The 27,591-nt window shown below is 48.2% G+C and overlaps 2 protein-coding genes across 2 annotated transcripts; one reads left to right on the top strand and one right to left on the bottom strand.

Annotated features, from left to right (window-relative positions):
- Positions 1–426: 426 nt before the first annotated feature.
- Positions 427–2,754, bottom strand: LOC125728150 (uncharacterized). Its single transcript, XM_049005223.1, has 2 exons — positions 2,735–2,754; positions 427–1,991 (listed from the first exon to the last, which is right to left on the bottom strand). Exons 1-2 carry the CDS (start codon positions 2,740–2,742, stop codon positions 1,274–1,276), a joined length of 726 nt encoding a protein of 241 aa, XP_048861180.1. The 5' UTR covers positions 2,743–2,754; the 3' UTR covers positions 427–1,273.
- A 15,281-nt stretch (positions 2,755–18,035) lies between these two features.
- On the top strand, positions 18,036–26,005 carry LOC125728148 (germinal-center associated nuclear protein-like; the record flags this gene model as incomplete). The annotated part of the gene is made up of 19 exons (XM_049005221.1): positions 18,036–18,347; positions 18,429–18,454; positions 19,636–19,705; positions 19,794–19,933; positions 20,030–20,227; positions 20,307–20,575; positions 20,657–20,819; positions 20,903–21,057; positions 21,177–21,357; positions 21,802–21,881; positions 21,974–22,105; positions 22,189–22,294; positions 22,630–22,820; positions 23,810–23,870; positions 24,685–24,820; positions 24,973–25,070; positions 25,145–25,535; positions 25,639–25,890; positions 25,974–26,005. Coding segments are annotated over exons 1-19 (2,988 nt in total), but the record flags the coding sequence as incomplete, so codon positions are not given.
- Between the last annotated feature and the right edge of the window lie 1,586 nt (positions 26,006–27,591).

The following is a 27,591-nucleotide window of genomic DNA, read 5'->3' as shown; positions in this document are numbered from 1 at the left end:
GCTATAAACTAATTTTTTCTAACATTTTCTTTAAGAGCTAGGTGCACTTGCACCTTGGTGGATTGCTATTATATTTGTGGATTTGCCAGGTAGAAGAAAAGAATGCTTCTCTACAGAGATACAGAAACAAATCTGCTTGTACACAATGTGAAAGCGTTTGAGCAGACCATCTACAACAACAGCAGGATTCCACCAAAGTAGAGGTCTGCATTCCCGTAGAATCCATGGCAATTAAGTGCAGGGCAGGACAAACTTTCATTTTTGAATGCAGGAGCACAAGGGAAGTGACTGATATGCTCGCAGTAAAAAGAATGAAACAAGTGCTTTTTGTTATCAAACAATTATTTATTTGCATGAGTAAATAGAAAATTACACAACAAAGTATAGCACGATATCACAACATTACATTGTCTCAAAGCGCTTTAGAGCACCCCCACCCAAAGCCCCCAGTGAGTAAGCCATAGGCGACAGTGGCAAGGAAAAACTCCCTAGAAGGAAGAAACCTTGGGAGGCACCAGACTCAAAGGGGAAGCCCAAACCTCCAGGGGCCGGCAGGGAGAGTGAAAAACACACACATCAGATAACTGCAACAGGTATTCTTCTACATATCCTATACATATGCATGGTACAGTGGTTAGCACTGTTGCCTCACACCTCTGGGAACATTTATCCATTTTCTAAAACCGCTTCTCCTGTTCAGGGATGTGGGGATCAATTTGCCTTTTGGAACAGGCGGTCAGATGGATCCCAGAGGCTACAGGCACGAGGCAGGGAACAACCCAGGATGGGACACCAACCCATCACAGGGCAGGCTCACACACACAGATCATTCACACACACACACACACACACAAACACTCACCATTCATTCACACACCATTCATAAACACCATTCACACACCAGTCACTCACACAGCATTCACTCACACACACACCATTCATAAACACCATTCACACAGCATTCACTCACACACACCATTCATAAACACCAGACACACACCAGTCACTCACACACCATTCACTCCCCATTCACACACACATAGACCATTCACATACACCATATACTCACACACACCATTCACTCACACACGCCATTACCACTCACACTCACTCACACATGCCATTACCTCACACACACCATTCACACACCTGTCACTCACACACACCATTCACTCACACGCCATTACCTCACACACACCATTCAATCACCATTCTCATACACACACACACACCACTTACACACACCATTCACACCCATCATTACCAAACACACTCACATACCATTGACATATACCACATTCCCATTTGATGTGGACACCTTCACACTGCCTGCTTCTAGATTATTTATGTTCAGGTGTTCCACTAATAATTTGTCCACTTTAGTTCCAGCAATTTCCCAATTAAGAGCATTCAGCTGGAATTCACTGTCTACAACCTCTATCTCCACATCCATAATTTCCAATTCAAATTCTGAATTAAAACCCCTCTCTGCAGTCTCCTCCAATTTGACCTCTCCAATTTGTATTTCGACAATTTCAAATTTATCATTTACACCATCTAGCTCAAACTGGCAGAGGTCGACCACTACGGCTCCTATTTTCAGCCTGTCTTGGTGGTCATCTGCAGGCTTTATGGAGACTGTCCTTTCATTTAACAGAAAAACCTCTAACCCATGCATGTCTAACCCCTTATCCCTACCAGGCTGGTTGATGGGTGGAGTTGCTGGGGAGCACTCTCCTTCTTCACCCCAGCAGATGATCTCATCCCACTTGTCCCAGGCTGCCCAATACACATCATCCGTCCAGCTAACTGCCTTGGCAATTGGCTTTCGGGTGTGTGACACGATGGAACGGTCAGCCTGGTCAGAGGGTGATTCTGCTGGGGAGCACAGCTCTTCCTCATCTTCCCAGTCAATCACTTCCATCCACTTGTCCCAAGTTGCCCAGTATCGATCGTTGCTCCAGCTGACAGCTTTTGCAATTCGTTTGTTTCTGAATGAGGAAAAACACACAAGCAATACAATAGAGCTGTCAGTCACTCCTGGCACATGGAATTCAGTTCTGCACTGACACCTTCGCAATGAACAACTGCATTATAGCATAGGAAACTAGTTAACTTTCACATACAATTTACATATAATCAAGAAAGAAGCCTGGAACAATTTTAAATTTTACTAAATGGCAATATACTGATTTTAGTCACCAAACAAACTTTTCAGGTCTTGCTTCACTACTTTTATCTGTGTTTGTTGCAATACATCTGCCCTCTCCTGGTCTGCTGGAATATCATTGCTGTAGGCAGCACCGAGCGCAACCACCCGCATCCTCTTCCGAATGCAACATGAAAGCGCGGGAAAGCGCACGTGCAAAAGTGAAATATCATCTAGACTTTGCGGCACAGGAAACTAGCCGACTTGCACATAAAATTTAAATATAACCAACACAGTAGCCCGCAACAATATTCACTTTATTTAAAAGCAATGAACTAATTTACTCACAAGCAAGCGCAATTATTTACTTAAGCGCAGTAAAGCGCACGCGGAAAAGCGAAATATCAACTACACTTTGCGCATAAAATTTAAATATAATTAACATTGTACCCCGGAACAAAATCACTTTATTTAAAAGCAATATACTGACTTTACTCACCAAACATATTTTAATATACATGCAAATTTGACAGATACTAAATAAGAAAAATTATCCGATAAAATGGGAGCAGAAAAGCAACGTACCTCGTCATCTTGGTGCAGAAAACAAGTGAAGCTGCGTCTTTCAAACCGGCAGCGTCCCACGTGCCGAAGAGTCAAATGTAATCAAGCAACACGGCCCACACAATTAAATAATAACATCATAATAATTATAGCTCTTGTATAATTATTCTATATATTATTCTATAATTAGAGGAACAGACTTTTATAAGTTAACTTGTTCACCGAGAATAGTATACAACACCGTAAGCATATAACCCTTAAAGGATGATTAATTAAAATTCGCACATTCATCCTGCATAACATAAAACAATGACTTAAAGAGACTTAATATGAAATGAACGCTACTGTCCGAGGGCATTTATCTCCACAAATCGCTATGTAACATAATGTCTTAAATACTCTGATTTTCAGAATGACAGAATCTTAACATTTAAAACTTTGTTTTGCGATACCGATACGTAGTGATATTGGTATGTGGAACAACGTTATGTTACACACGCCTCCCACAATTCAAGAAGCTGTAGTTAGATTAAGAGCGTATTCACAATTTACCCGTTTGCCTTTTACCGTGACTGAGCACGATCCCCCACCCCAGCTGGTCTGCATTCCCCACATTGCAATTAACGATCCTGGCCTCAGCGCTTTTGTTACCGTGGGACTTTGTTATGTTGAAGAAAACATTAGAAGGGAACTTCTGTCCCACAACTGAATGAAATTTATGATTAATGCATGGCAGCATTCTCCAAGTACAGTGGGACGGACTCCCCAACGGACCGAGAGTGCTTGTGATGTAAAATACACTAAGATAATTCAGTTCCTTTAAAGAGCGGTTCTTTTAATACTCTGTATTATAATTTTCGTGTGCTGTCCCCTTAAAAAGCATATTACCAGTATTCCTTATTCAAATTGTCCCATTAAAAACTACAATCCCCAAACGTCAAATTGCATGCTTCTGCATGTCACCTACACTTCAGACTTCATCCTCAAAATCAAAGCAGTATTAACACAAGCGACATGTGCCATCACTTAAAGCCAATGTAACTTTTTTAAAATAAAGTCTGTTTCAACTGGATTTTTACCTAAGTAAAACAACCATTTTATGTTCTATTTATCTTAAAACTACTGAAACAAATAATTGGCTACAATGCAGTTCCGCTGTTTTGTTTGGCACCGTAAATTATGTCCTGCATTCTGTGGAAAAAAATGAAGGCTGAGGAATGTTACGTAACACAGTTAAAATGCAAAAGTTCTCTCTGGTGTAATTCACTGCATAAAACCATGGTCACATTCAATCGGTTATTTTTGATATAATAAATACATACAGTTGATGTCTGCAACAATCTGTGTAACCTTATTCAGTTGTAAAAGTTAGAGCTAAAACATAAATTTATTTACATATATCGGTAAAAGAACCCTGGCATAACATTAGCGCGATATATGCATTATAAATGAATCACTAAGTAAGAACTCAGGACACTGCAGCTGCGCTTTGCATGAAGGCTAAAGATGGCTCTGTTTGGGAAAATGAAACTTCGGCGTCGATTTATGCAAGAAAAAGAGATTGAAAAAGAAATGAAGACACAGCTTAGACAAGCTTCTGTTCCTCAGCTTGCCACTGGAAAGAGGACTCAGTGTCAGGTGCTCCGTCACTGTAATAGGAACCACAGTACAGAGAGATGTGTGCAGTGTGACAGGTACACCTGTCGCAAGTGTAGGAAGGAGGGTCATTGGGTGTGTGATGACTGTTAGTGGATAGAAAAGGTTTTGTATCTTTAGTGTATGAGCTTATTTTGTATAATAAATGTGTATCTTCCACTTGAATGACACGGACTCTCTCTCTCTATCATACACACACATGCTCTTTATCTTTATACCATCTGATACTTGAAATTTACACATTCTTTGTCAATATTCCTGCAGCTTGTACTCATGAATCAATGATGCAACTTTTTCCCATGTGGCACATGAAGTGTTTACATCAGAAATGCACATGCGTGCACATGTATAACATGTTATTTCATCATACATTTACACATATAGTTGTAGACACAGAACATACATCAAAATATATGTATTTGCTATATCAAAATATATTTGTGTAATTGACACCACGGTTACCGTAGTAGATTTGGGGGTTCCATTGTATTTCAAATTATTATGTATCAAAGCATGTGAATCCTTACAATACATCACTAGATAAACTCTTTAGTGCAGACCTGAGTTGAAGAAGTGACTTCAGGCTGGGGGATGACTTCAGCTGAGTGACTGATTCATTTGCAAAACAAAAGGTGTTAATGGTGCTGGAGAGGGGGCGGGCAGCTTGTGAGGGGAGTAAGAGGGGGGGCTCCTTGGGAGGAGAGCCTCATTTTTCCAGGAATTCTAGTGTTAAGTGTGGTGTCTTCTTCTTAACACTCCCTGACTTTTGTATCCGTGACCATGAGATAGGGTGGGCTGCTTTTCTTCCTTCATTTTACTAGTGTTCCTCCCTTTCCTCCCAGCCTTGGCTGGTGGTTCAGGCAGCATCACCTTCTTTTAATGGACCCAGGTGTCATTTATTTTGAAGTGCAGAAAATGTTCTAGCAGAGGTCTTAGACAATTTCTGAATTACACAGAACTCTGACTTCTTCTGAAGCTGTGAGAAATTGTTCATCTGTAATTGTTGCATTGATATTTGTTGATGTGTGTGTGCCCTCCTTGAGCAGTAAAGGGGAGATCACATGCAGAGCTGATTTTCTGTAGTTTCTTAGTCTAAATAAAAATAAAATATTCTCTTCATATAGTCTGGAAGAGCCAATTAGTTATTTCTAGAAAAATAAATAGAGCCAATGAAGGAACCAGATGTCACAGTAACACAGGTCACTGTCTGTGGTGCTGGGTGTTGGGCTGGCGCTGAAGAAATAGGATAACTGGCCAAAGTGTCCGTGTGCCTCCACTGATTACAGGACATTAGTTAACAGTAATTAGCAATCACTTATAGGTCTCATTTATAATGATGTAAAATTATAAATATATATATATATCCATCCATCCATTTTCCAAACTGCTTATCCTACTGGGTCGCGGGGGTTCCTGAGCCTATCCCAGTTCCCAATGGGCACGAGGCAGGGAACAACCTAGGATGGGGGGCCAGCCCATCGCAGGTCACACTCACATACCATTCACTCTCACATGCACACCTATGGGCAATTTAGTAACTCCAATTAGCCTCAGCATGTTTTTGATTGTGGGGGTACACCGGAGTACCCGGAGGAAACCCCACGAGGACACGGGGAGAACATGCAACCTCCACACACATGTAATCCAGGCAGAGACTCGAACCTGGGTCCCAGAGGTGTGAGGCAACAGTGTTAACCACTGCACCACCATATATATATATATGTAAATATATATATATATATATATATATATATATTATGGACAAAATATAATCGTGATTTAATGTATCCCTTCTGCTCTTAAAAAAGCGCAATATGTCTGAATGACGAATATGTCTATTACGTTTTAATAATCTTGTTAATATTTGTTTACCTTTTTTTCTGTAATCACTCTATGTTAAAGCAATTTTTAAATCTAGCTGTGAAATTGATGATGCTGTTGTTATTCTGACTGTCTGAACATAAGTGAGGGGATGGATGCACTATTCTATGGAGGCCTCTGAAGAGAATAAATTATCCCAATATTATATTGGGAGAGATGATTAAATCAGAGCTAGATAAGATTTTAACAACTCTGAGCTATTAGTTAAGTTCTTCCCAAATGAGTTTGATGGGCCGAAAGGCCTCCTCTAATTTGTAAATTTCTTATGTTCTAAGACATACAGTACTGTGTGAAAGTCTTAGGCAGTCCAAAGAAATGTTTAAAGCTGTTTATCTGGGTAGCAAGTGTACTTTGACTTAGAATAAATGACACAATTTAACATTAGAACATGTGCAAATTAAGAGTAACACAATAAAAACTAGTAATAACTTCTTCTGTTTTCTAAAGCGTTACTGATATCTAGTTGGATGGCTAGATGAACACCGCTTCAGTTCCCAAACTTCTCCCCAGCGGCACCTCAGCCGTTCCATGATTTTGTTAAATTTCACCAACAGCTCAATTAAATAATTAATTATACTGGTTTAAAAAGTCAGTGACAGATTGACTAGCTGTACTGTATGAGGTGTGCTAGTGGCCAAGTCAAAAAATACATGGCTGCACTGGATGGTCGTTACAAATACTAGGATGATTTTAGCAGAGGTTCTGAAATGGCTAAGCTGACACACTTTGACAGGCATAATGTAGCTGAAGTTCAGCCTGTAGCTGAAGACCCTGCCCCACTGCAGAAGTTCAAGGGAATTCTGCTTTTCCTTCTCCATCACTTCCTGGATGGCCTCTTTCGAAGACCTCTTCATGCACACCCTAGCCAGATGCACTGAGAGGCTTGGCTGTGTCTTCTTGCACACGGGGCAGAGCAGGAAATGCCTGCTCGAAGCACTGGGGATAAAATAAAATTAAAAAAAGTCATAAATAAAGATTAGATTTGATTCATTACTTTTAGTTGAATAAAGAAACAGTCCAGTCATCATCAACACTGTTCGTTTCACAGTGGTTTGGATAAATAACATTTGCATATCCTGATGGCTCCTAGACTGAGTAAAGTACATAATCACAGCTATTGAAACATGTTAACTAATTACTTACATTTATATTAAAATAAAATTTAATTAATTAAATTAAACTTAAGCTGCTTCAAAATATTATTTTAGGTTTGTAATGTACATAATCATAGCTATTGAAACATGTTGACTAATTACTTACATTTATATTAAAATAAAATTTAATTAATTAAATTAAACTTAAGTTGCTTCAAAATATTGTTTTAGTTTTGTAATGGATGCAATTTAAGTTTTAACAATAGCAGTCAGTGGTCAGAGACTTTTGCACAGTGTCAGTAAAGTAGAACAAGTTTATCCACAATTTCTACAGATTCTAATGAAATGAACAGTCCATTATTGGGATGGCTGAGGTCCTTCACGATCTTCTTGGCCTTGGTCCAGCACCGCCTGCTGTAGATTGAGTGCAGGTCAGGGAGCTCGGTGCAGATGGTGCGCTCAGCTGATCGCACAACCCTCTGTAGAGCTCGTCTGTCCTGCATGGTGCTGTTCCCGAACCAGGTTTCCTCCCAGAGTACGTGCAGATCAGTTGCATTGGGGAGTCCATACTGTGATGCTGAGTGAGTGTAGTAGGAGTTTGAGAGATGAAACTCCTGATGATTTACTCCCTCGGCTAACTAACCAGAACAGGATCATACCAATACCAAAATTATAAGTTTATAAATGTTTTTCACTACCCTGATTCATTCAGTTATTTCTGTTTGTTAATTCCACCCCCCAAGCAAATACATAAACAAACAAACAAACAAATATTGAGGGGGGATGTGTCAGAGGTGATAGAATCAGTGGATGAATCTAAAAAAAAAAGTCATGATTTTTTTCTCTCCAAAACATAATGCACAAAAGTTAGGTAAGACATTGACATGTTATGACAGTAGCATGATGCAGAGGAACAAACAGAAGGAAATATCAAACTAAACCTGAGTCAACTAGGACTAATTACACTAAATTAAGTGGAACACACAAAATACCTAAAACCACTTAATAAACAAACAACAAATATTGCATTAGATAAACTATACTGATGCCTGAGAGAAGTTGTTGTGCAAGCTGCAGCAAGTACGTAAGGCACAGGTGCAGAGACACTACATATAGTGCAAACTAATTTAAAAGTATACAGTACACACAATGATTCCTGAAAAATCAAAATACCGTGGAATACTAATGAAATACTTATCAGGATGATGATGATGATGATGATGATGATGATGATGATGATGATAGAAATAATAAAGAATTAGTTTAAGGTATTATGCAATTGACATGTACAATTAAAAAAGAAATTGCACCAGACATTTCCTGTGGCAAAGAAGGGTTGCTTTGTGGCATGTCGCCGACAGGATGTCATGGGCAGGAGGGTAGGCAGGCAGGGCAGCACAGGCAGAAGGGCTGGCGGGCAGCCAGAACTGTTTTGCCACTGCAGTTTGTTTTACAGTTTCATCTGCATTTGTTTCCCCAAGGTATAACAGCAGCTAATTTATGAACATGCTGCTTTTCAGAAAAGAAGTTTAATTTCCAGGAGCATGACCAGTGCACACATTTAGTGTTGACGGTTCTTTGTAAAATGGATGTCCTGTACTTTTATTGATCTGTCCGTCCGTCCATCCATCCATCCATCCATCCATTTTCTAACTACTTCTGATGAAGTTCCGGGTTATGGCGAATTGAACGTCTGACTCCGGTCAGCTGAGCAAAGTTGGTAACCTTGGTATTGTGTGTAGGAGATTCGGTATAACTATAATTTCGTTCTCCATTTACATGCCGGAAGTGTCTTTAAGTGTTATGTAGTTTTGCCTGAAACGCAAAAATAAAAGAAAGCAATTAGAGCTAACCAGTTGCTGCTGTAGTGATTGAAGAACTTTTGTCGGAAGTTGGATTCGAACCCACGCCTTACTTCGGAGAACAGAATACACCTTACTTCGGAAGGCTGTTTACGTTGAGTCGGGCGAATGAGACCACTCGGCCATGGGGCAGTTTCCAGTTAAGGCTGGCTCGCTGCGAAGAGTGGGTGAGTCCTAGTGTGCGTTAGAGCGGGGTAGCGATTTCAGTCAGAAATTTCAGGGTAATAGCGGCGAAAAAAATGGATCATATTGCCAATGTTGCTCAGAATCGCAGTAGCCTTCCGATGGTATGCGGTGCGTTGCGGTAGATTACTGTGACAAGAAAGCAAACTTTCATTATTACCATTCTGTTTATATTAAATTACGATCTTCCATATTAATCAAGGGATTGTAAAACTGAGAATATTTCAGCTCCAGTAGTTTATATTAAAGTTGCCCGAGTCACAACATGGTCTTTAAATGGCAAAGACAGACATAAATCAAATGTATATGAGCAGCAACATAACTTAGCATCCGGACCCCCCGCGACCCAATAGGATAAGCGGTTTGGAAAATGGATGGATGGATGGAAATGTGATGTGGTGGCGAAGTCGTGCAGAAGTTTTACAGCTGCACTATCGATTTATCACTTTATTTAGAAATATAAATTCAGTTCTTATCATTTTTAAAAGTTACTTTCTTTCACATTTGAATTTCAAGGTGTCCCTCACAGTGACACTGAAGGGCGGGGCTACGGGGGGCGGAGGTGGGGGACGCGGTCAGAATGGTATGTTAACACTTTGGCTCCTCAAATTTCACCATCCTATGATTCTGCTGCGCGTCCTCGTGACCCAATTTTAATAGTTTTATTAATATATTTTTTTTAAATTTGCGAATACAAAAAATGTCGTCTTTACTGCAAAAACTCATCCCTTATGTGTAATGTAATGCTTTTTTTTTACCACTAGATGTCGACATAGACCGTGGAAAGCCGGTCAAAGTAAGTGCGACACTTAGCGGCAATTACAATATTTATTGTTAAATCAATGTAAAAAAAAATTAAATGTAATGACTTGTACTTTTTTATGAATTTGGATCTCTTTAGAGCAAACATATTCAAATGGTTTGCTTTTATAACGCTCCAAGTAACTGCGCAAGCCCCTCAAAGTGCTTTATGCCTCTCGCTTCCCATTCATTTCAATGGGCTTTCCCGACATTTGGGTAATTGTTTATTCCAAAGCCTCGAAAACACTCTGAACTGCAATTTGTCATGCAAAATGCATAATTTGTTGTATAAAATATGCTGACTTCTAAAAAACAATTTATTAAAAGAAAATAAAAAGGGCATGCCATTATATATTTGGTTGCTTTTTGCCACCGTTTGACCGTTTTCTGCTCAGTAACTGTGCCTGGTCCTTCCCTGCTGTAAAGCTATTTTTAGTACCTCTTGCTAGCTCACCATTTGGTCACTGACAAAAGATAAAAGAAGCCGACCACCCAGACAGGCAGGCGCCCAGAGTAATTACTGCCATAAAGCTATCACGTGTACGGGGAATGCAAAGAACGAAACTAAATGGATACAAACACCCCAGCCCATTTCAAAACAAAAACATTTCGCTGCTATTTTGCAACATTCTGGATATTTCAGAGCACAATGTTTACCTTCTATGTAAAGAGCTAAATCCCAGATGAAAAGCAAAGTCGCAAAATATTCCTGCATGAGCGCCGAAACCCCCTCCCCCGTTGTTCCCCCCAGTTCAGGAGTGGACGCTTCTGCTCAGAAGCTGCAAGGCTTTTGGCACAGCAGCAGTCGAGCCCAGAGGACCCCCCCGCGGGAGTGAATGCGTCTTTTCCGGTGCTACATTGCTTTTGCACGGTGAGAGCGTTTGGAAAGGCCCAGCTCGGCGAAAGCGGCAGCCGATCTCTTTACGGACCCGCCCCCGCTGGAGTGAGAGAGTCTTCCACGGTGCTGCAAGGGTTTTGCACGGTGCTGCAAGGGTTTTGCACGGTGCTAGCGTTTGGAGAGGCCCAGCTCGGCGAAATACTAGGTAAGTTGAATCCTAGGTCCTTAGGACTCTGAGCGTATTCACAGTGGGCTGTCTTTTCGGAGCCTGCTTTTTATTACAAGTTTAGCTGTTTATTACTAGCTATCATTCTTTCATACCTTTAGCCCCATCCCTTCTGCATTGCCATAGCGCTTTGGTTTCATATCTGATTAGTATTTAGTTGTTTTTTTTTTCATGGTAGTTGAATGCAGGCTCCGCTCCTAATCCCATTAAATTTGAATACTGGGTCATTAGGACCCAAAGAGAATCACGGGCGCCATTTTGATGACGTAAACTTTTTTTTTTTTTCGCCATTTTGGTATCCTGCCGTCCTGAGATATGCCCCGAAACACACAAAGTCAGCGCGCTGCAACTGAATCCCAACATGTTTAAAAAAAATGCTTCTAAACCGCAAATTAAACTGGGTGACGAGGACCCTGTAAGGTGCCAAAGGAGAGGAGACCTGCACATGTAAAGTCACTCTACCTCTGCTTCCAGCGAGACAAGAGCTCCAGATTCTGTTGAAGATTTCATCTTTTGTTGAACAACTTCTCAAGAATGGCTTCCAAGTTGTAAGTTATGATCAATTTATTATTTCATTTGAATCTGTAGAAATTGTGGATAAACTTGTTCTACTTTACTGACACTGTGCAAAAGTCTCTGACCACTGACTGCTATTGTTAAAACTTAAATTGCATCAATTACAAAACTAAAACAATATTTTGAAGCAACTTAAGTTTAATTTAATTAATTAAATTAATTAAAGGCGATTGGCTCAGCTGAGCAGTGCATCAGACAAGCCTCCAACATCCAGTCTCTGTTGAACAGGGTTGTGAAAGCAGATGTAGGTTTTCAGGATATATTTAATCTTTGTGATCACATTGCTGAAACTCAAGATGGCATTGGCAACCATCGCTTCAATTTAATTTCACTTGTCTTGCTTTCACAAGTTGAGAGAAGACCATGTGGCAAAAGTACATACTCTCCAACTACAGACCAGCAGTTTGAGGAAGAAACTGTGTAAAATAGTACTGTTATAAGGATACTAAATACTAGACACAGAGCCTCTGTCTTCCCACCCCCACGTCACAGGAAAGACACAGCTTCTGTACTGACACCAGTATATATTGCAGTTCATTGGCTATAGTTCTTGACAAATATATACAAGATGCCTGTGTGTATAGACCTGCCCTGTCTATAGTTATTTTTCCAAAAAGGAGGTAACTGGATGTTCATCTTTCATATTACCGTAAATGTAAAAAAAATAATAAAGTATTTTCCTTGTCTGGAAAATGTATTGTGTACAGTTCATTGTCTATAGTTCTCTACAAGTCTATACAAATGCCCGTTGCTTTGGATAAAGGCGTCTGCTAAATGCTTAAATGCAGTAACGGTCCTAGCTGATGAGGCGCCCTAGGCGAGCATCAGCGCCGGCACCCCCCCCCCCCCCAGGTGTAGGGAAACTATAGCGGAACTAATGTTGCGTTTGGGTTTAGGTCTGGTCAGTTTTGCTGGTAACATTTTCGTTTTGCTCAGTTATAAGTGCAGCATTTGTTATGCGGCTGAGAAAGTGTTTTAAGTTATAACGTCAATATTCATGGATATTGGAGTTATTGTATGAGCTGCAGTCATAAGTTAATGGCGTGAGCAAGCTGTAGCCTATTTAGGTTTGTGTTTGGTTATTTTTAGGAAAATGCCTGTGTTTTTACTGATTCATTTTTTGATGTATGTGCTTTATTTTATCTAGTTCTCACGGCATGCTCGACCGGATAGATATGTGAATAAATGCCCGTGATCAGAGATCAACTTGTGTTCGTTATTGAGGGAGGTTACAAGGGGGGCGGCTCATAGGAAAGTTACGTATCATCATCATCATCATCATCATTATTATTATTATTACTTAATAGGCTTTGCTAAGCAGGTAAATTCATGTGGGCTTGTTTTCATATTAAGACGCATTAATACCAACTAGCTTTAAGAATAGTGGAATGTTACACTTTTTTCTTCCTCCGTTTGTGGCACCCCCTGGATGAATGGCGCCCTTAGCATTTGCCTATATTGCCAATGCCACGGGCCGGCCTGCATAAATGCATGAGTGGTAACGCAATGGGGCTTATCATGGAGATTACCAGGGTCTTTCAGCTAACATTGCTGGCCTTTTTTGTTGTGTTTTGTATTTGCATTGTTCTGCATGTAGTAGGAGAGTAGTGTATGTTTATTTCGAATGGAAGAATGAAAAAATACCTATATGTGCATTACATTTTGAACATAAAAGTAGGCTGTGTTAAGAAAACCCGCTTCTCTGTCGATTTACTCGTGGCTCGGTCGTAAATACATGTCTGACATTTATAATGAACCAAGACAATAAAAATCGCTTCTCAAATTTGCCCATTTATGGTTCTTTATTTCTGAATGCCAGCTTGTCCCTGATAGACGTTCATTCATTTAAAAGGAGCTCTACCCCGTCCCAAGATGGCGGCTCTGTTGACGCATTCGCTCCCATAGACGGCTGTATTCAACGCGACAACCAGTGCTGCTGCCTTCTGCAGGTTGGCGAAGATGCGAAGGGAAACCGAGCATCAGATGAAGGTCCACTTGTTCTACCAGCAGCTCCTGAGGTATGGTGCTACTGTAGAGTAGCTGTTAGCCATCCATCACTCTCCATGTGCTCATCTACATCTCCATCCACTTCAGCGAATCTGTGTGGGGGCCACTGGACCTGCTCAGTCTGGTGGCAGCAAGCGTCTCGAACCCATCTGACACAATCTTCTGGAAGGCAGCCCTCTTGTTGCCAAGTGATCATGAAAGAGATGCCAGTGTTGCTAACCAGTAAGTGGGGGAACTGGGTGTCGTTCGGGGAGGGATTGGGTGTTAGTTGGGTTTAGAGGTCCTGGAGCTTACATTTGTGCCCCCCTCCCATCTCTGATGCAGGATTTTGACAGAATGGCTGGAGTCCAAATTCGGTAACTCGGAGAAGCAAGAACACAGGGAGATGGTCCCCAACGGACACATGCAAACCTTGAGCATCAGCAGCGGCCTGCGGAGCGTGGGGGAGCGCATGCACACAGTGCACGTGTGTGTGAAGGTGTGGCAGATAGGGGGGAACTTGCCGATGAATATCGACAGGCTTCATGCCCCTGTGTTGCATGTTCTGTCATTAATGTTAGTCTAGCATAGCTTAACATAGCCTAGCATAGTCTGGCACTATGTGATATTAGCAGGTCCTGTGGTAACACAGATGTTTGCGAAGGGTGCAAGTGCAGGAAGTGAGGCCATGTTTCTCACTGTGGGTCAGGTGGCCCGCGGGCCCCTCAGCGAGGAAGGCCAGTTGGCATTGGAGAAGCGGAAGGGGCTGATGGGCATGGGCGCCCTGCTGATGCTGCTGCCCTCGGCAGTCAGTCCCGGGGCTGATGAGGAAGACGGGGACATCTTCCTGTTATCCGCCCTGCTGCAACTCCGGCAGATCCAGCAGGCTAATGCCTGGCCACAGGCCCTTCCTCTGGTGGTGGTGGTCCCAGGGCAGGCTGGGCACAGGGCCAGCGATGAACGGCTAGAGGAAGGTGTGACACTAACCGTGTCTATGACAACAGGTGTCGCGTGGGATTCGCTTACTTTACTTATAGCATTTCTCTTGAGGCTATGTTTACGTATGCAGAGCTAATACAGTTGGTTTGTTCCTCCTGTCTGACCATCGGTTTCCTTTCCCTGTAAGACCTGATGCTTCAGACACTCATTGAGGAAGGTTTGATTTCAGAGTACATGTTCGTCCATATCCCCGAGACCACGAACGAACCCCAAGGATCCGAGCAGGTGAGTGTGCATGTTGTCGCTGGCCTCGGTAAGATTGAACCATCCCATTGACCATCACCCCCGTCTCCCCGCAGATCCGCCATGCCGTCAGGTGGCTCGCTGCCCGCTCCACGGCACCAGCCCGGCTCGTCTCGCAGACGTTGGTGCAGGTTGTGGAGGCCGGGCTCTGCCGCGAGTTTGCTGGTAGGCTTCACCGTGATCGGAGGGACCGTGACATGGCGGGACTGCCCTCCCAGGGCCCTGCACCCGTCATCGGCCTCTACAACACTGTCCTGGCTTTCTTGGCTGGCCTTGTGTCGTCCCCGAGTCTGGCTGGCCTCTCCTGGCCCGTGGCAGAGTTCTCGGTGCCAGGGGGTGGTGACTGCCTACCACATCTGCTCTGGAACTCGGCTGAGCACCTGGAGTGGCTCCAGGGGGCAGTCCTGAGCCTGCGGCTGCCCGACTGGCCGCTGCCAGCCGTGGGGGGTATGTCCATGCCTCAGATTCGGAATTCGGACTTCTTGCTAAGTGGCTGCTTCTTAGTCTGTTTCCTTAAATTTCTGCTGCTGCCACCGCTCCCCCCACCCAGCTCCTTGGAGCCAGCTGGTTGCCTCCATCTTCCAGTACGTATCTCAAATCCCATGGTCCCGCCACAGCCAGCCACTCCTTATGTCCCAGTTGGAGAACCTTTTGGAGAGGCTGCGTCAGGACTGTGTGGGCCGAGGTGGGGGGCCGGACAAGGAGCCCACTTTCTGGGAGGTGCCCTGGGACGAAATTGTCATGCTCTGTGTAGAGCACCAACTCCGGGACTGGAACCCTCCTGGGTGCCCCGTGAGTGAAGGTGAGGGGGGTGGGGTGGGTCTGACGTTTGGGGGGGCCTACTGGGGATGCCATGCAGGTGTGAACCTATCCCACCATCTTCAGATGTCATCAGTGACGACGGAGAAATCTCGGTGTATTTCCTGAGCGATGGGCTGCAGGGCTTCATACCGCCGTCCTGCTGGGTGGATGCCGTAAAGCAGACGCACAGGGACAAGCAGCAGGGGAAGGCAGGGTAAGAGCCAGCCAGCCATGTAAATCTAACACATTCCAGATAGACTGTTAACAGTGACCTGCAGATTTAATGAATATTATTTACTATTAAATGGAAGAAGAGGGAAAGCCATCAGCTTCCAGTCTTGCTCATATCCCCAAGAGTGGTGTACAATACTGGCTTCTTATCCAAAGTCTCTGCCATTGCAGGTGTCACCAGAGCATGTGGCCTCATCCTCGACTGGCCAGGCCACGTCTTCAACAGAAGCTGTTTCACAGCATGGTTGAGGACCCTGAGTCCGGATCCGGTGTTGCCCCTGTTTTGGATGCTGCCTCCAGCCCCCAGGACCTCCTGGCTCGCATTGAGGAGGAGAAAGAACAGAGCCGCAGGTCTGACAGAGAACAGACATGCTACACACGTGTACTCTCTCATGTGAGTTGTGGCATAAACATTGAGCCATTTCCTGTTTGACTTGGATCTGCAGGTTCGAGGACCAGCTGCGTACCTGGCTTGACGTCGAGTCCCTGGGCCCTTCCTCTTCCTCCTCACCACTTTTCTTGCCTTCTTCGTTACTGTCTGTACCGGAGATCGTAGTGCCCTCCCCAAAGATGGCTGCCCCACCTGCACTTGCCCTGGTATTGACCCTGTGCCTACACAGGTGCTCACATTTTAAGACCCCAAGTACCCTGTGCTCATCAGTTGAGACTGTTTCTGTGCCCATTTTTGTAGCAGAAGGAGCGCAGTGTCCGCAGTGACCAGGCCAGGGGAGCTGCCAGTTTGTATATTTCCGCAGATGTGACACAGGCGCGGATATAATCTCCCAGGCCGAAGGACGCCGAAATCTACCGCGCTGTAAGAACTCTGTTTCGACTTTTGAAGGCCGTATTTTTGGGCTTTTTACACAATGAATCCGTCTGGGCTTTTCGGCAGAACACAAGGCGGAGCGTTTCAGTCTCCGCGCGCCCCGACCTCGGGGCTCTTTTCCTTCGGCCAGCAGAACGCCCCTTTCGTGCAGCCGCCTGCCCTCGGCCAGGGCACCGGCCAGACCTCGCTCTTCAGTACATCGTCTGCCTTCGGCCAGACCGGATCCCTTTTCGGGCAGCCTGGCGGGACGGCGTCTGGACAGGCCCCGACCTTCGGCATGCCCGGTTCTGGGAGTCAGACCCCGTCGTTTGTACAGAGCGACACCAGGTTCGGCCCGCCGCCCTCCTTCGGGCAGCCGGCCGGGGTCGGTCAGAGCTCTGTCTTTAACCAGAACTCGGCTTTTCCCCAGACCTCTGCCTTCGGACAGACCGGCGGATTTGCTCAGCACACACCCGGCTTCGGCGGCTCTAACGCTATCTCCGCCTCCTCTGTTCCCCCCTCCTCGGGGTCTAGTCAACCACTGAGATTCGGACAGTTGTCCACAGGGTCTTCTTCGGTATTCTCCCCTGGAAGCGTTCAGGGCCGCGGATTTAGCACCTCAGAGTTCAGCTTCAAGCCGTCAGACGCAGCTGTGTTCAAACCTATTTATAGCGCCAGTCCTGAACCGGCTGTGTCCCAGGCTGTGTCCGAGTCTTTTGGTTCCAGCCCATCCAGCACCACCGCTACCAGTATGGACAGCAGTGGGCCTGCTCCTGCTGCCTCTGAGTTCCTTTCTGGAGCATTAGGTTTTAGCTTCTCACAGCCCATCGCAGTGTCCAGCAGCATCCTCCCCACCAAAGATGCACATCCCAGCACCACCCAGGAGTTCAGCTTCTCGAAACCAGCAGCACCCTCCGTTGGTGCTGGCAGTGGCCTGGGTGGGGGGACCTCCCAGGCCGCCTCTGTCTCCAGGTACTCTGCCTCTAGCCTCCATGAGCCCCGGCCACTGTTTGGTGCTGTCAGCTTTGGTCCGCTAAAACCCAAGACTGACGCTGGGGTTGTGTCTGGTGAGGTCCGTGGGGGGGGGCGGTGAGGGGGAGAATGCAGGGGAGGCAGCGGCTAAGGGTACCAAGCGGAAGGAGGAGATGGTGGAGCATTTATCAGAGGAGCCCCAAGTTGGTGCTGACTCCGCCCCCAGGCACCCTCCCAAGAGGCCCCTGGTCCGGGGCCGGGGGCCTGTCAGCAGCATCTTTCGCAGTGCCTTGACCAGCATCCTGAAGACACCGGCCCTACAGACCCGGCGAGAGCCGAAGAGGAGTGAGGAGCCACAGCCAGACTGGGGGGAGGCGGAGCACCAGGGTTCGATGGCACCGACCACCAGCCACTCACCCTCAACGCCGCCAAGGTCACAGGCCCCAACCCGGGAGGTCCTTGAGAGGGCGGAGGAGTTGGGTGAGTACTCCCAGGAAGAAGCACATTGGGTTCGAAGCCAAGTATAGTCTGAAAAACTGAACTCTGTGACACTTGCCACAGATCCCGAAACTGAGGCAGCATCAACAGTGAGACGTGCCCGCCGCCTGGACAGCACAGACAGCCTGGGGGGGATGTCACCCTCCGAAGCCATGGTGCTCCAATGCAAGAACATTCCAGCCAGTCTTAACAGCAAGGACATCCTGGGGGAACATTTCCGCCAGTTCGGACGTGTGCAGCGGATCTTCTGCAGGCCCCAGAAGAACCTGGCCATAGTGCACTTCCACGACCATGTGAGCAATGGCTTTGCACACCTTTGGGGGGGGGGGCTTGGTCGCTGTACTCATTAGGCTGTGCTCTCGTCCATGATCTCCCGGGCTTTCCTCACTGACTTTTGGTATCTTTCAGGCTTCTGCTGCCAAAGCCAAGAAGAAGGGCAAACTGCTGCGCAGGCATTAGCTCACCATCTTCTGGCAGAGGAAGAAGCAGAGTGAGTGACTATTACGGTGCTCTCTATCTGTGCATCGAGCCAAGGCCAGGGCGGGGTCTTTGTGACTCGTTGCAGCCTTTCATTCCCATGTCAGCTGTTTCGATGAACTGGTTCTGTGTGTCTCTTAGGTCCAGGAGAGAAGGGCCAAAGGCCTCCAGATGACCCTGATCCTCAGAGCCAGGCAGGAGGCTTTGAGTCAGCCCCTGTCTGCAAAGCCCTCTCCAAATCCACCTCCGGCTGGTCCTCCAGCTCATCCCTATCCAGAGGGTAATCTTGTCTTTAAATCATTCTCTTACCGTAAGAGTAAATAACTCAATTTTACAATAAGATGGCCGGGTCTTTATTAAATTAAGTTAGGGAAGAAAATCACCTTTTTGAAACCCAATGCAAGTTCTTTAAAAAAAAAAAAAAAAATCTGGATCACTCTGGTTTTTTATTATGTATACATTTTGTTAGTTTTTTTTCCAAGCAGCTTGAGTTATGTTAGGTCATCTGGTAATGAAACTCTTTACCTCAGGCTCGGATTCGTGACATTAAAGTCAAACTGAGTTCTTTGGCTGCTATGCCCCCTACTGGCCAGGTGTTCAAAGGAGCCCAGGTTTTGCCAGCTTTTAGAAGCTCTTCAGCCTTTGGTCTGTCCCTCTCAGGTCACCAGCCAAGAAACCCCTGGCGACAAAGGCCCTGCAGTTTGAGAGTGAGCCGCAGATGGAGCCCAGCCCAGACGGCCTCGAATCCGAACATCTAGCCAGCAGCCTCCCCTCTCCCCTCTTCCACCTGATTGGCCAGGTAGCTGAAACCGCAGAGGAGAAGTATCGTCTGCTAGAGCAGCGGGACAAGATCCTGCGACAGGGTAGGTCCCCCTAGGGTCACGTTGCTGAGCCACCCCCCCCTCCCACCCCAAAGTGAATCGCCAGCTGACACGGTCTCCTCTGGCACAGCTCGGCCCAAGAGGACCGACCTGGATCTGTCCAAGGTGTTTGTGGGTACGTGTCCTGACATGTGTCCGGAGAAGGAGCGTTACATGAGGGAGACCCGGAACCAACTGAGCTCTTTTGAGGTCATCCCCAACACGGAGAAGGTATCACCACCCCTGCCCCTCTTTCCTAATGCTTCCCCCTCCCCGCCATGAATTGACAGACCACAGGCTGCAAATCACCCTCTGCACCCCACGCAGGTGGACCACACTGCTGCCATTAAGGAGTACAGCAGGTCCTCTGCTGACCAGGAGGAGCCCCTCCCCCATGAACTGCGGCCCCTTACTGTGCTGAACATGACCATGAACTACCTGGTTACCCAGGTCATGGACCAGGGTGAGGACAACTACCGTGACTGGTATGACTTTGTGTGGAACCGCACACGAGGTATCCGGAAGGTGAGCAACATTAGTCCGTGTCTCATTATTCCTGTGCCCTGCGGGCCTCGCCCTGATCCTTTTTCTGGGCCATCTGCAGGATATCACTCAGCAGCACCTGTGCGACCCGCTTACGGTGTCCCTTATTGAAAAGTGCGCCCGCTTCCACATCCACTGCGCACACCACCTGTGCCAGGAGCCCATGATGTCCTTTGATGCTAAGATCAACAATGAAAACCTGACCAAATGCCTGCAGAGCCTCAAGGAGATGTACCAGGACCTGGCCAGCAAGAACATCTACTGCCCTCATGAGGCAGAGTTTCGGCAGTACAGCGTGCTCCTGAAGCTCAATGATGGAGACATCCTCCGGTGGGTGGCTGGCCGGCAGTCGGTGTCCCGTGTCACCGTGGCACCTCTCCAGCTGACATTTCATTCCCTCCCTACCTGCAGGGAGGTGCAGCAATTCCGGGCGGAGCTCCGAAACTCTCCGGAGGTGAAGTTTGCCGTCCAGGCCTTTGCCGCTGTCAACAGCAACAACTTCGTGAGGTTCTTCAAGCTGGTCAAGGTGGCCTCGTATCTGGCTGGTTGCATCTTGCACCGCTACTTCGACCAGGTGGGGGAGCCGTTGCTCCGCTCCCTACATCCTCATCAGCCCCAATACCTCACTTACCTGGACCGCTCTGGTGCCCCCTACAGGTGCGCCGTGAGGCTCTGCGGGCCCTGAATGTGGCCTACAGCTCCCGTGGTTCCACCACATTCCCGGTCGAAGACCTGGTCCGGATGCTCATGTTCCAGAATGCCGGCGAGGCTTCGGACCTCGCGCTGCAGTATGGGCTCGCGGTCGATGCAGGGTAAGGCTGGGCTGTGCTTCGTTGTCCCTTTTGTGTTGGGGGCAGGGTGGCTTATCTCTGATGGGGGTGCTAATCTATGATGGGTGGTATATTTTATTGAAGCTCTGCCCTCCCCCTAGCATGGTGGAGCTAAGCCGGACAGCGTACCAGGAGCCTGAGATCCAGCCACGTCCAAAGCGCTCTGTGGCCATCGCAAGGAAGCGGGAGGTGCTGGTGGGCCAAGTGGTCAACGGCGCGCCACTGCCCAACCCACCCCAACACACACCCGTCAACAGCTTTGACAGCCGCAACAAGTACCGTGGGGATGGGCAGCCAGCGGAGGCAGGCAGTGTGCCCAGGGCTGGTGCGTCTGCACTCCACCTTCCGCTAACTGTTACGCTTCGTCCACCTTCTGGCCTCTGATTGTAATTTTGTCATTTTTCCTGCCCACGCTGTAGCAGCCTCCCCTCAGAGGCCCCCCATTGAGCTGGATGCGCGGGCCCTCCAGCACCGATCCAAGATGCCGAGCGACCCAGCGGAGTCAGCTGGCCTCCCTGGTAGAGAGGAGAGTGGAGCACTTGGGGCATCTCCGTCGGAGGCACCACCAGTCGCCCCACCTACGCCTCCCCCACCGGAGCCCGTTTACACAGAGCAGGTGATAGATTGCTCATTGCTGCGTGTCAACCCAGTAGCAGTGTGTTGGTATTGCCATAGTAATGACAAATAACCCCCCCCCCCTTGCAGGACATCGCCACGGAGGTAGAGGCCATGCTGGAGGAGGTAGTGCAGGCCGAGGTGGCTGACGTGGCTGCCACCGAAGCCGAGTACATCTCTGCTGCACTCAGGTAGGAGCGTGAGCCAGATAGGGAGCAGTGGCCTCTAGAGGGTTGTCACACTCAACCAACACCAGTTTGGTGATGTGGATGGGTTGTTGCAGCATGTGCAACGGCCAGGTGGAGGCAGTGCTGAGTGAGGTGGTGGAGCAGATGCTGCGGGAGGTTTCTGCTGCCGAGATCCAGGCAGAGAGGGAGCATATCGCTGAGGAGAAGCGCAGGATGGAGGAAGCCAGGTAGGCCTCACCTGTCTGGGCTGGGGAGGAGGGGTGGGTGCATTTTGAGGGGATGTGCCATCTGATGGGCCTGTCTCTGTCAGGAGAAAGCAGGAACACGAGGAGCTCCTGGCCCGGCTCAGCAAGACACTGTGTGCCGAGATCACACAGGAGGTGCTGCGCGACTGCATCGTGGAGACTGCCTCAACAGAGATCAGGTACTGGTGAGCCAAGGGGGATCAGAGGTCATAGAGAGTGTTCAGATAACTGTATATAGGCTGAACGCATGCCCCTTCGTGCCAGGCGTGCCCAAGAAGAGCAGGCAGAATGTGTGGCTCGCAGCTCACAAGACGTGTGTGAGGTACTGCTGGAGGAGACGCTGTGTGGTGAGCTCACCCTGCTGGCCCAAGACGTCCTGGAAGCAGAGCTTCTGAGTATACGCAGGTTCATCAAAAGGTAAGGGGCAGTGGTAAGGGGACCAGATATTTTGCCCACATGCTCGCCGACAACCGGGCTTCACCCTGTGCATGTGTTGCAGGTGGCGTGATGTGGTGGCCGTGCGCAGGCAGCTGAAGCGACAGATGCGTGATTTTCCTGCTGCCCCTGGCTGTGTGGACCCCCGCTTCAGGCTGCAGGCCTTGGCCCCCAGTGCCCCCCCCTCACCCTGCCTGGACAGGCTGGCCCGGGGCGTGGTCAACCTGGGGCACGCTGGGGACCTCTCTGTTTCCTGCACCAGGTACATCTCTCTCACAGCATAATAATGCTGACCTAATATTCATAATAGAGGTGCACCGATCCCACTTTTTCAGTGCCAATATAATCCTGATACCTGAACATAAGGTATTGGCTGATTATGAGTATGATCCAGTACCAAAGCTCTTTTTTTTTTTTTTCCAAGCTAGTAAATACAAATGGAAAAGAAGTTTTAATTAGCCCACAAGAAACATACATAAGATACTGTTCCACCTCTTTTGTGCATCTTGTATTGAGCATTTTTGAGACATTTTGCAGTTGTTTGAATATCTTCACAAGTACACCCAAGTGGCATGCGTCACTTTTCACTGTGATAGCAGCACCTCGTGTATCAAGCTATAGCGAGTGCGCAAAACAGCCCAAGCTGGCTTCCAAATCCATCGCTTTTTTTCATATTACTTGCATTGCCTTAATTGAGTGCACTATTAGTGGGATTTTCCACTGAATGTTACTTTGTTTTTACAAAGATCGCAAATCGCTGTGCTACTGGTTGTTTCAAGCATAAAATTCTTCCAGGTTTTAGACATGTTAGTTTGCTTCGCAAGCATGCAAGTTGCATTTGCTACCATCACCTGATCCTTCCACTACAAAGGACATGCACATGACGTCATAGCAAGGGAAGTCACTGCACTCACACACACTGAGTGTCAAAAAACCGAGGAAGCGTTAACGTTCAGCTTGAATGCCACAAAAAATAAAAAAGGGGGGAAAGCTGTTGTGCGATTTGATTGTACCACTCAGTATAAGAAGAAATAGACTGGCAATAACTAAATAATTATTGAACATGGATCGGTCACATGTGGCCGATGTCCGATCCGTCTGATTAGGTATCTTGAATATTGGATCGGGGCACCTCTGCTGAATTAGACAGTACTTCCCAAAATGACTTCCGTCCTGTCCGTTTATTTTGCTGGCCATTGATTTGCTGTAGTGTTAAGTGTACCGATGCTGACACTCTGCTGCCTTCTGCAGGTTGGCGAAGATGCGAAGGGAAACCGAGCATCAGATGAAGGTTCACTTGTTCTACCAGCAGCTCCTGAGGTATGGTGCTACTGTAGAGTAGCTGTTAGCCATCCATCACTCTCCATGTGCTCATCTACATCTCCATCCACTTCAGCGAATCTGTGTGGGGGCCACTGGACCTGCTCAGTCTGGTGGCAGCAAGCGTCTCGAACCCATCTGACACAATCTTCTGGAAGGCAGCCCTCTTGTTGCCAAGTGATCATGAAAGAGATGCCAGTGTTGCTAACCAGTAAGTGGGGGAACTGGGTGTCGTTCGGGGAGGGATTGGGTGTTAGTTGGGTTTAGAGGTCCTGGAGCTTACATTTGTGCCCCCCTCCCATCTCTGATGCAGGATTTTGACAGAATGGCTGGAGTCCAAATTCGGTAACTCGGAGAAGCAAGAACACAGGGAGATGGTCCCCAACGGACACATGCAAACCTTGAGCATCAGCAGCGGCCTGCGGAGCGTGGGGGAGCGCATGCACACAGTGCACGTGTGTGTGAAGGTGTGGCAGATAGGGGGGAACTTGCCGATGAATATCGACAGGCTTCATGCCCCTGTGTTGCATGTTCTGTCATTAATGTTAGTCTAGCATAGCTTAACATAGCCTAGCATAGTCTGGCACTATGTGATATTAGCAGGTCCTGTGGTAACACAGATGTTTGCGAAGGGTGCAAGTGCAGGAAGTGAGGCCATGTTTCTCACTGTGGGTCAGGTGGCCCGCGGGCCCCTCAGCGAGGAAGGCCAGTTGGCATTGGAGAAGCGGAAGGGACTGATGGGCATGGGCGCCCTGCTGATGCTGCTGCCCTCGGCAGTCAGTCCCGGGGCTGATGAGGAAGACGGGGACATCTTCCTGTTATCCGCCCTGCTGCAACTCCGGCAGATCCAGCAGGCTAATGCCTGGCCACAGGCCCTTCCTCTGGTGGTGGTGGTCCCAGGGCAGGCTGGGCACAGGGCCAGCGATGAACGGCTAGAGGAAGGTGTGACACTAACCGTGTCTATGACAACAGGTGTCGCGTGGGATTCGCTTACTTTACTTATAGCATTTCTCTTGAGGCTATGTTTACGTATGCAGAGCTAATACAGTTGGTTTGTTCCTCCTGTCTGACCATCGGTTTCCTTTCCCTGTAAGACCTGATGCTTCAGACACTCATTGAGGAAGGTTTGATTTCAGAGTACATGTTCGTCCATATCCCCGAGACCACGAACGAACCCCAAGGATCCGAGCAGGTGAGTGTGCATGTTGTCGCTGGCCTCGGTAAGATTGAACCATCCCATTGACCATCACCCCCGTCTCCCCGCAGATCCGCCATGCCGTCAGGTGGCTCGCTGCCCGCTCCACGGCACCAGCCCGGCTCGTCTCGCAGACGTTGGTGCAGGTTGTGGAGGCCGGGCTCTGCCGCGAGTTTGCTGGTAGGCTTCACCGTGATCGGAGGGACCGTGACATGGCGGGACTGCCCTCCCAGGGCCCTGCACCCGTCATCGGCCTCTACAACACTGTCCTGGCTTTCTTGGCTGGCCTTGTGTCGTCCCCGAGTCTGGCTGGCCTCTCCTGGCCCGTGGCAGAGTTCTCGGTGCCAGGGGGTGGTGACTGCCTACCACATCTGCTCTGGAACTCGGCTGAGCACCTGGAGTGGCTCCAGGGGGCAGTCCTGAGCCTGCGGCTGCCCGACTGGCCGCTGCCAGCCGTGGGGGGTATGTCCATGCCTCAGATTCGGAATTCGGACTTCTTGCTAAGTGGCTGCTTCTTAGTCTGTTTCCTTAAATTTCTGCTGCTGCCACCGCTCCCCCCACCCAGCTCCTTGGAGCCAGCTGGTTGCCTCCATCTTCCAGTACGTATCTCAAATCCCATGGTCCCGCCACAGCCAGCCACTCCTTATGTCCCAGTTGGAGAACCTTTTGGAGAGGCTGCGTCAGGACTGTGTGGGCCGAGGTGGGGGGCCGGACAAGGAGCCCACTTTCTGGGAGGTGCCCTGGGACGAAATTGTCATGCTCTGTGTAGAGCACCAACTCCGGGACTGGAACCCTCCTGGGTGCCCCGTGAGTGAAGGTGAGGGGGGTGGGGTGGGTCTGACGTTTGGGGGGGCCTACTGGGGATGCCATGCAGGTGTGAACCTATCCCACCATCTTCAGATGTCATCAGTGACGACGGAGAAATCTCGGTGTATTTCCTGAGCGATGGGCTGCAGGGCTTCATACCGCCGTCCTGCTGGGTGGATGCCGTAAAGCAGACGCACAGGGACAAGCAGCAGGGGAAGGCAGGGTAAGAGCCAGCCAGCCATGTAAATCTAACACATTCCAGATAGACTGTTAACAGTGACCTGCAGATTTAATGAATATTATTTACTATTAAATGGAAGAAGAGGGAAAGCCATCAGCTTCCAGTCTTGCTCATATCCCCAAGAGTGGTGTACAATACTGGCTTCTTATCCAAAGTCTCTGCCATTGCAGGTGTCACCAGAGCATGTGGCCTCATCCTCGACTGGCCAGGCCACGTCTTCAACAGAAGCTGTTTCACAGCATGGTTGAGGACCCTGAGTCCGGATCCGGTGTTGCCCCTGTTTTGGATGCTGCCTCCAGCCCCCAGGACCTCCTGGCTCGCATTGAGGAGGAGAAAGAACAGAGCCGCAGGTCTGACAGAGAACAGACATGCTACACACGTGTACTCTCTCATGTGAGTTGTGGCATAAACATTGAGCCATTTCCTGTTTGACTTGGATCTGCAGGTTCGAGGACCAGCTGCGTACCTGGCTTGACGTCGAGTCCCTGGGCCCTTCCTCTTCCTCCTCACCACTTTTCTTGCCTTCTTCGTTACTGTCTGTACCGGAGATCGTAGTGCCCTCCCCAAAGATGGCTGCCCCACCTGCACTTGCCCTGGTATTGACCCTGTGCCTACACAGGTGCTCACATTTTAAGACCCCAAGTACCCTGTGCTCATCAGTTGAGACTGTTTCTGTGCCCATTTTTGTAGCAGAAGGAGCGCAGTGTCCGCAGTGACCAGGCCAGGGGAGCTGCCAGTTTGTATATTTCCGCAGATGTGACACAGGCGCGGATATAATCTCCCAGGCCGAAGGACGCCGAAATCTACCGCGCTGTAAGAACTCTGTTTCGACTTTTGAAGGCCGTATTTTTGGGCTTTTTACACAATGAATCCGTCTGGGCTTTTCGGCAGAACACAAGGCGGAGCGTTTCAGTCTCCGCGCGCCCTGACCTCGGGGCTCTTTTCCTTCGGCCAGCAGAACGCCCCTTTCGTGCAGCCGCCTGCCCTCGGCCAGGGCACCGGCCAGACCTCGCTCTTCAGTACATCGTCTGCCTTCGGCCAGACCGGATCCCTTTTCGGGCAGCCTGGCGGGACGTCGTCTGGACAGGCCCCGACCTTCGGCATGCCCGGTTCTGGGAGTCAGACCCCGTCGTTTGTACAGAGCGACACCAGGTTCGGCCCGCCGCCCTCCTTCGGGCAGCCGGCCGGGGTCGGTCAGAGCTCTGTCTTTAACCAGAACTCGGCTTTTCCCCAGACCTCTGCCTTCGGACAGACCGGCGGATTTGCTCAGCACACACCCGGCTTCGGCGGCTCTAACGCTATCTCCGCCTCCTCTGTTCCCCCCTCCTCGGGGTCTAGTCAACCACTGAGATTCGGACAGTTGTCCACAGGGTCTTCTTCGGTATTCTCCCCTGGAAGCGTTCAGGGCCGCGGATTTAGCACCTCAGAGTTCAGCTTCAAGCCGTCAGACGCAGCTGTGTTCAAACCTAT

Source organism: Brienomyrus brachyistius, unplaced genomic scaffold (assembly GCF_023856365.1).
Source record: "Brienomyrus brachyistius isolate T26 unplaced genomic scaffold, BBRACH_0.4 scaffold172, whole genome shotgun sequence".
NCBI lineage: Eukaryota > Metazoa > Chordata > Actinopteri > Osteoglossiformes > Mormyridae > Brienomyrus > Brienomyrus brachyistius.
Note: the sequence above shows the minus strand (reverse complement) of the source record. Positions and strands in the feature narration are given on the sequence as shown.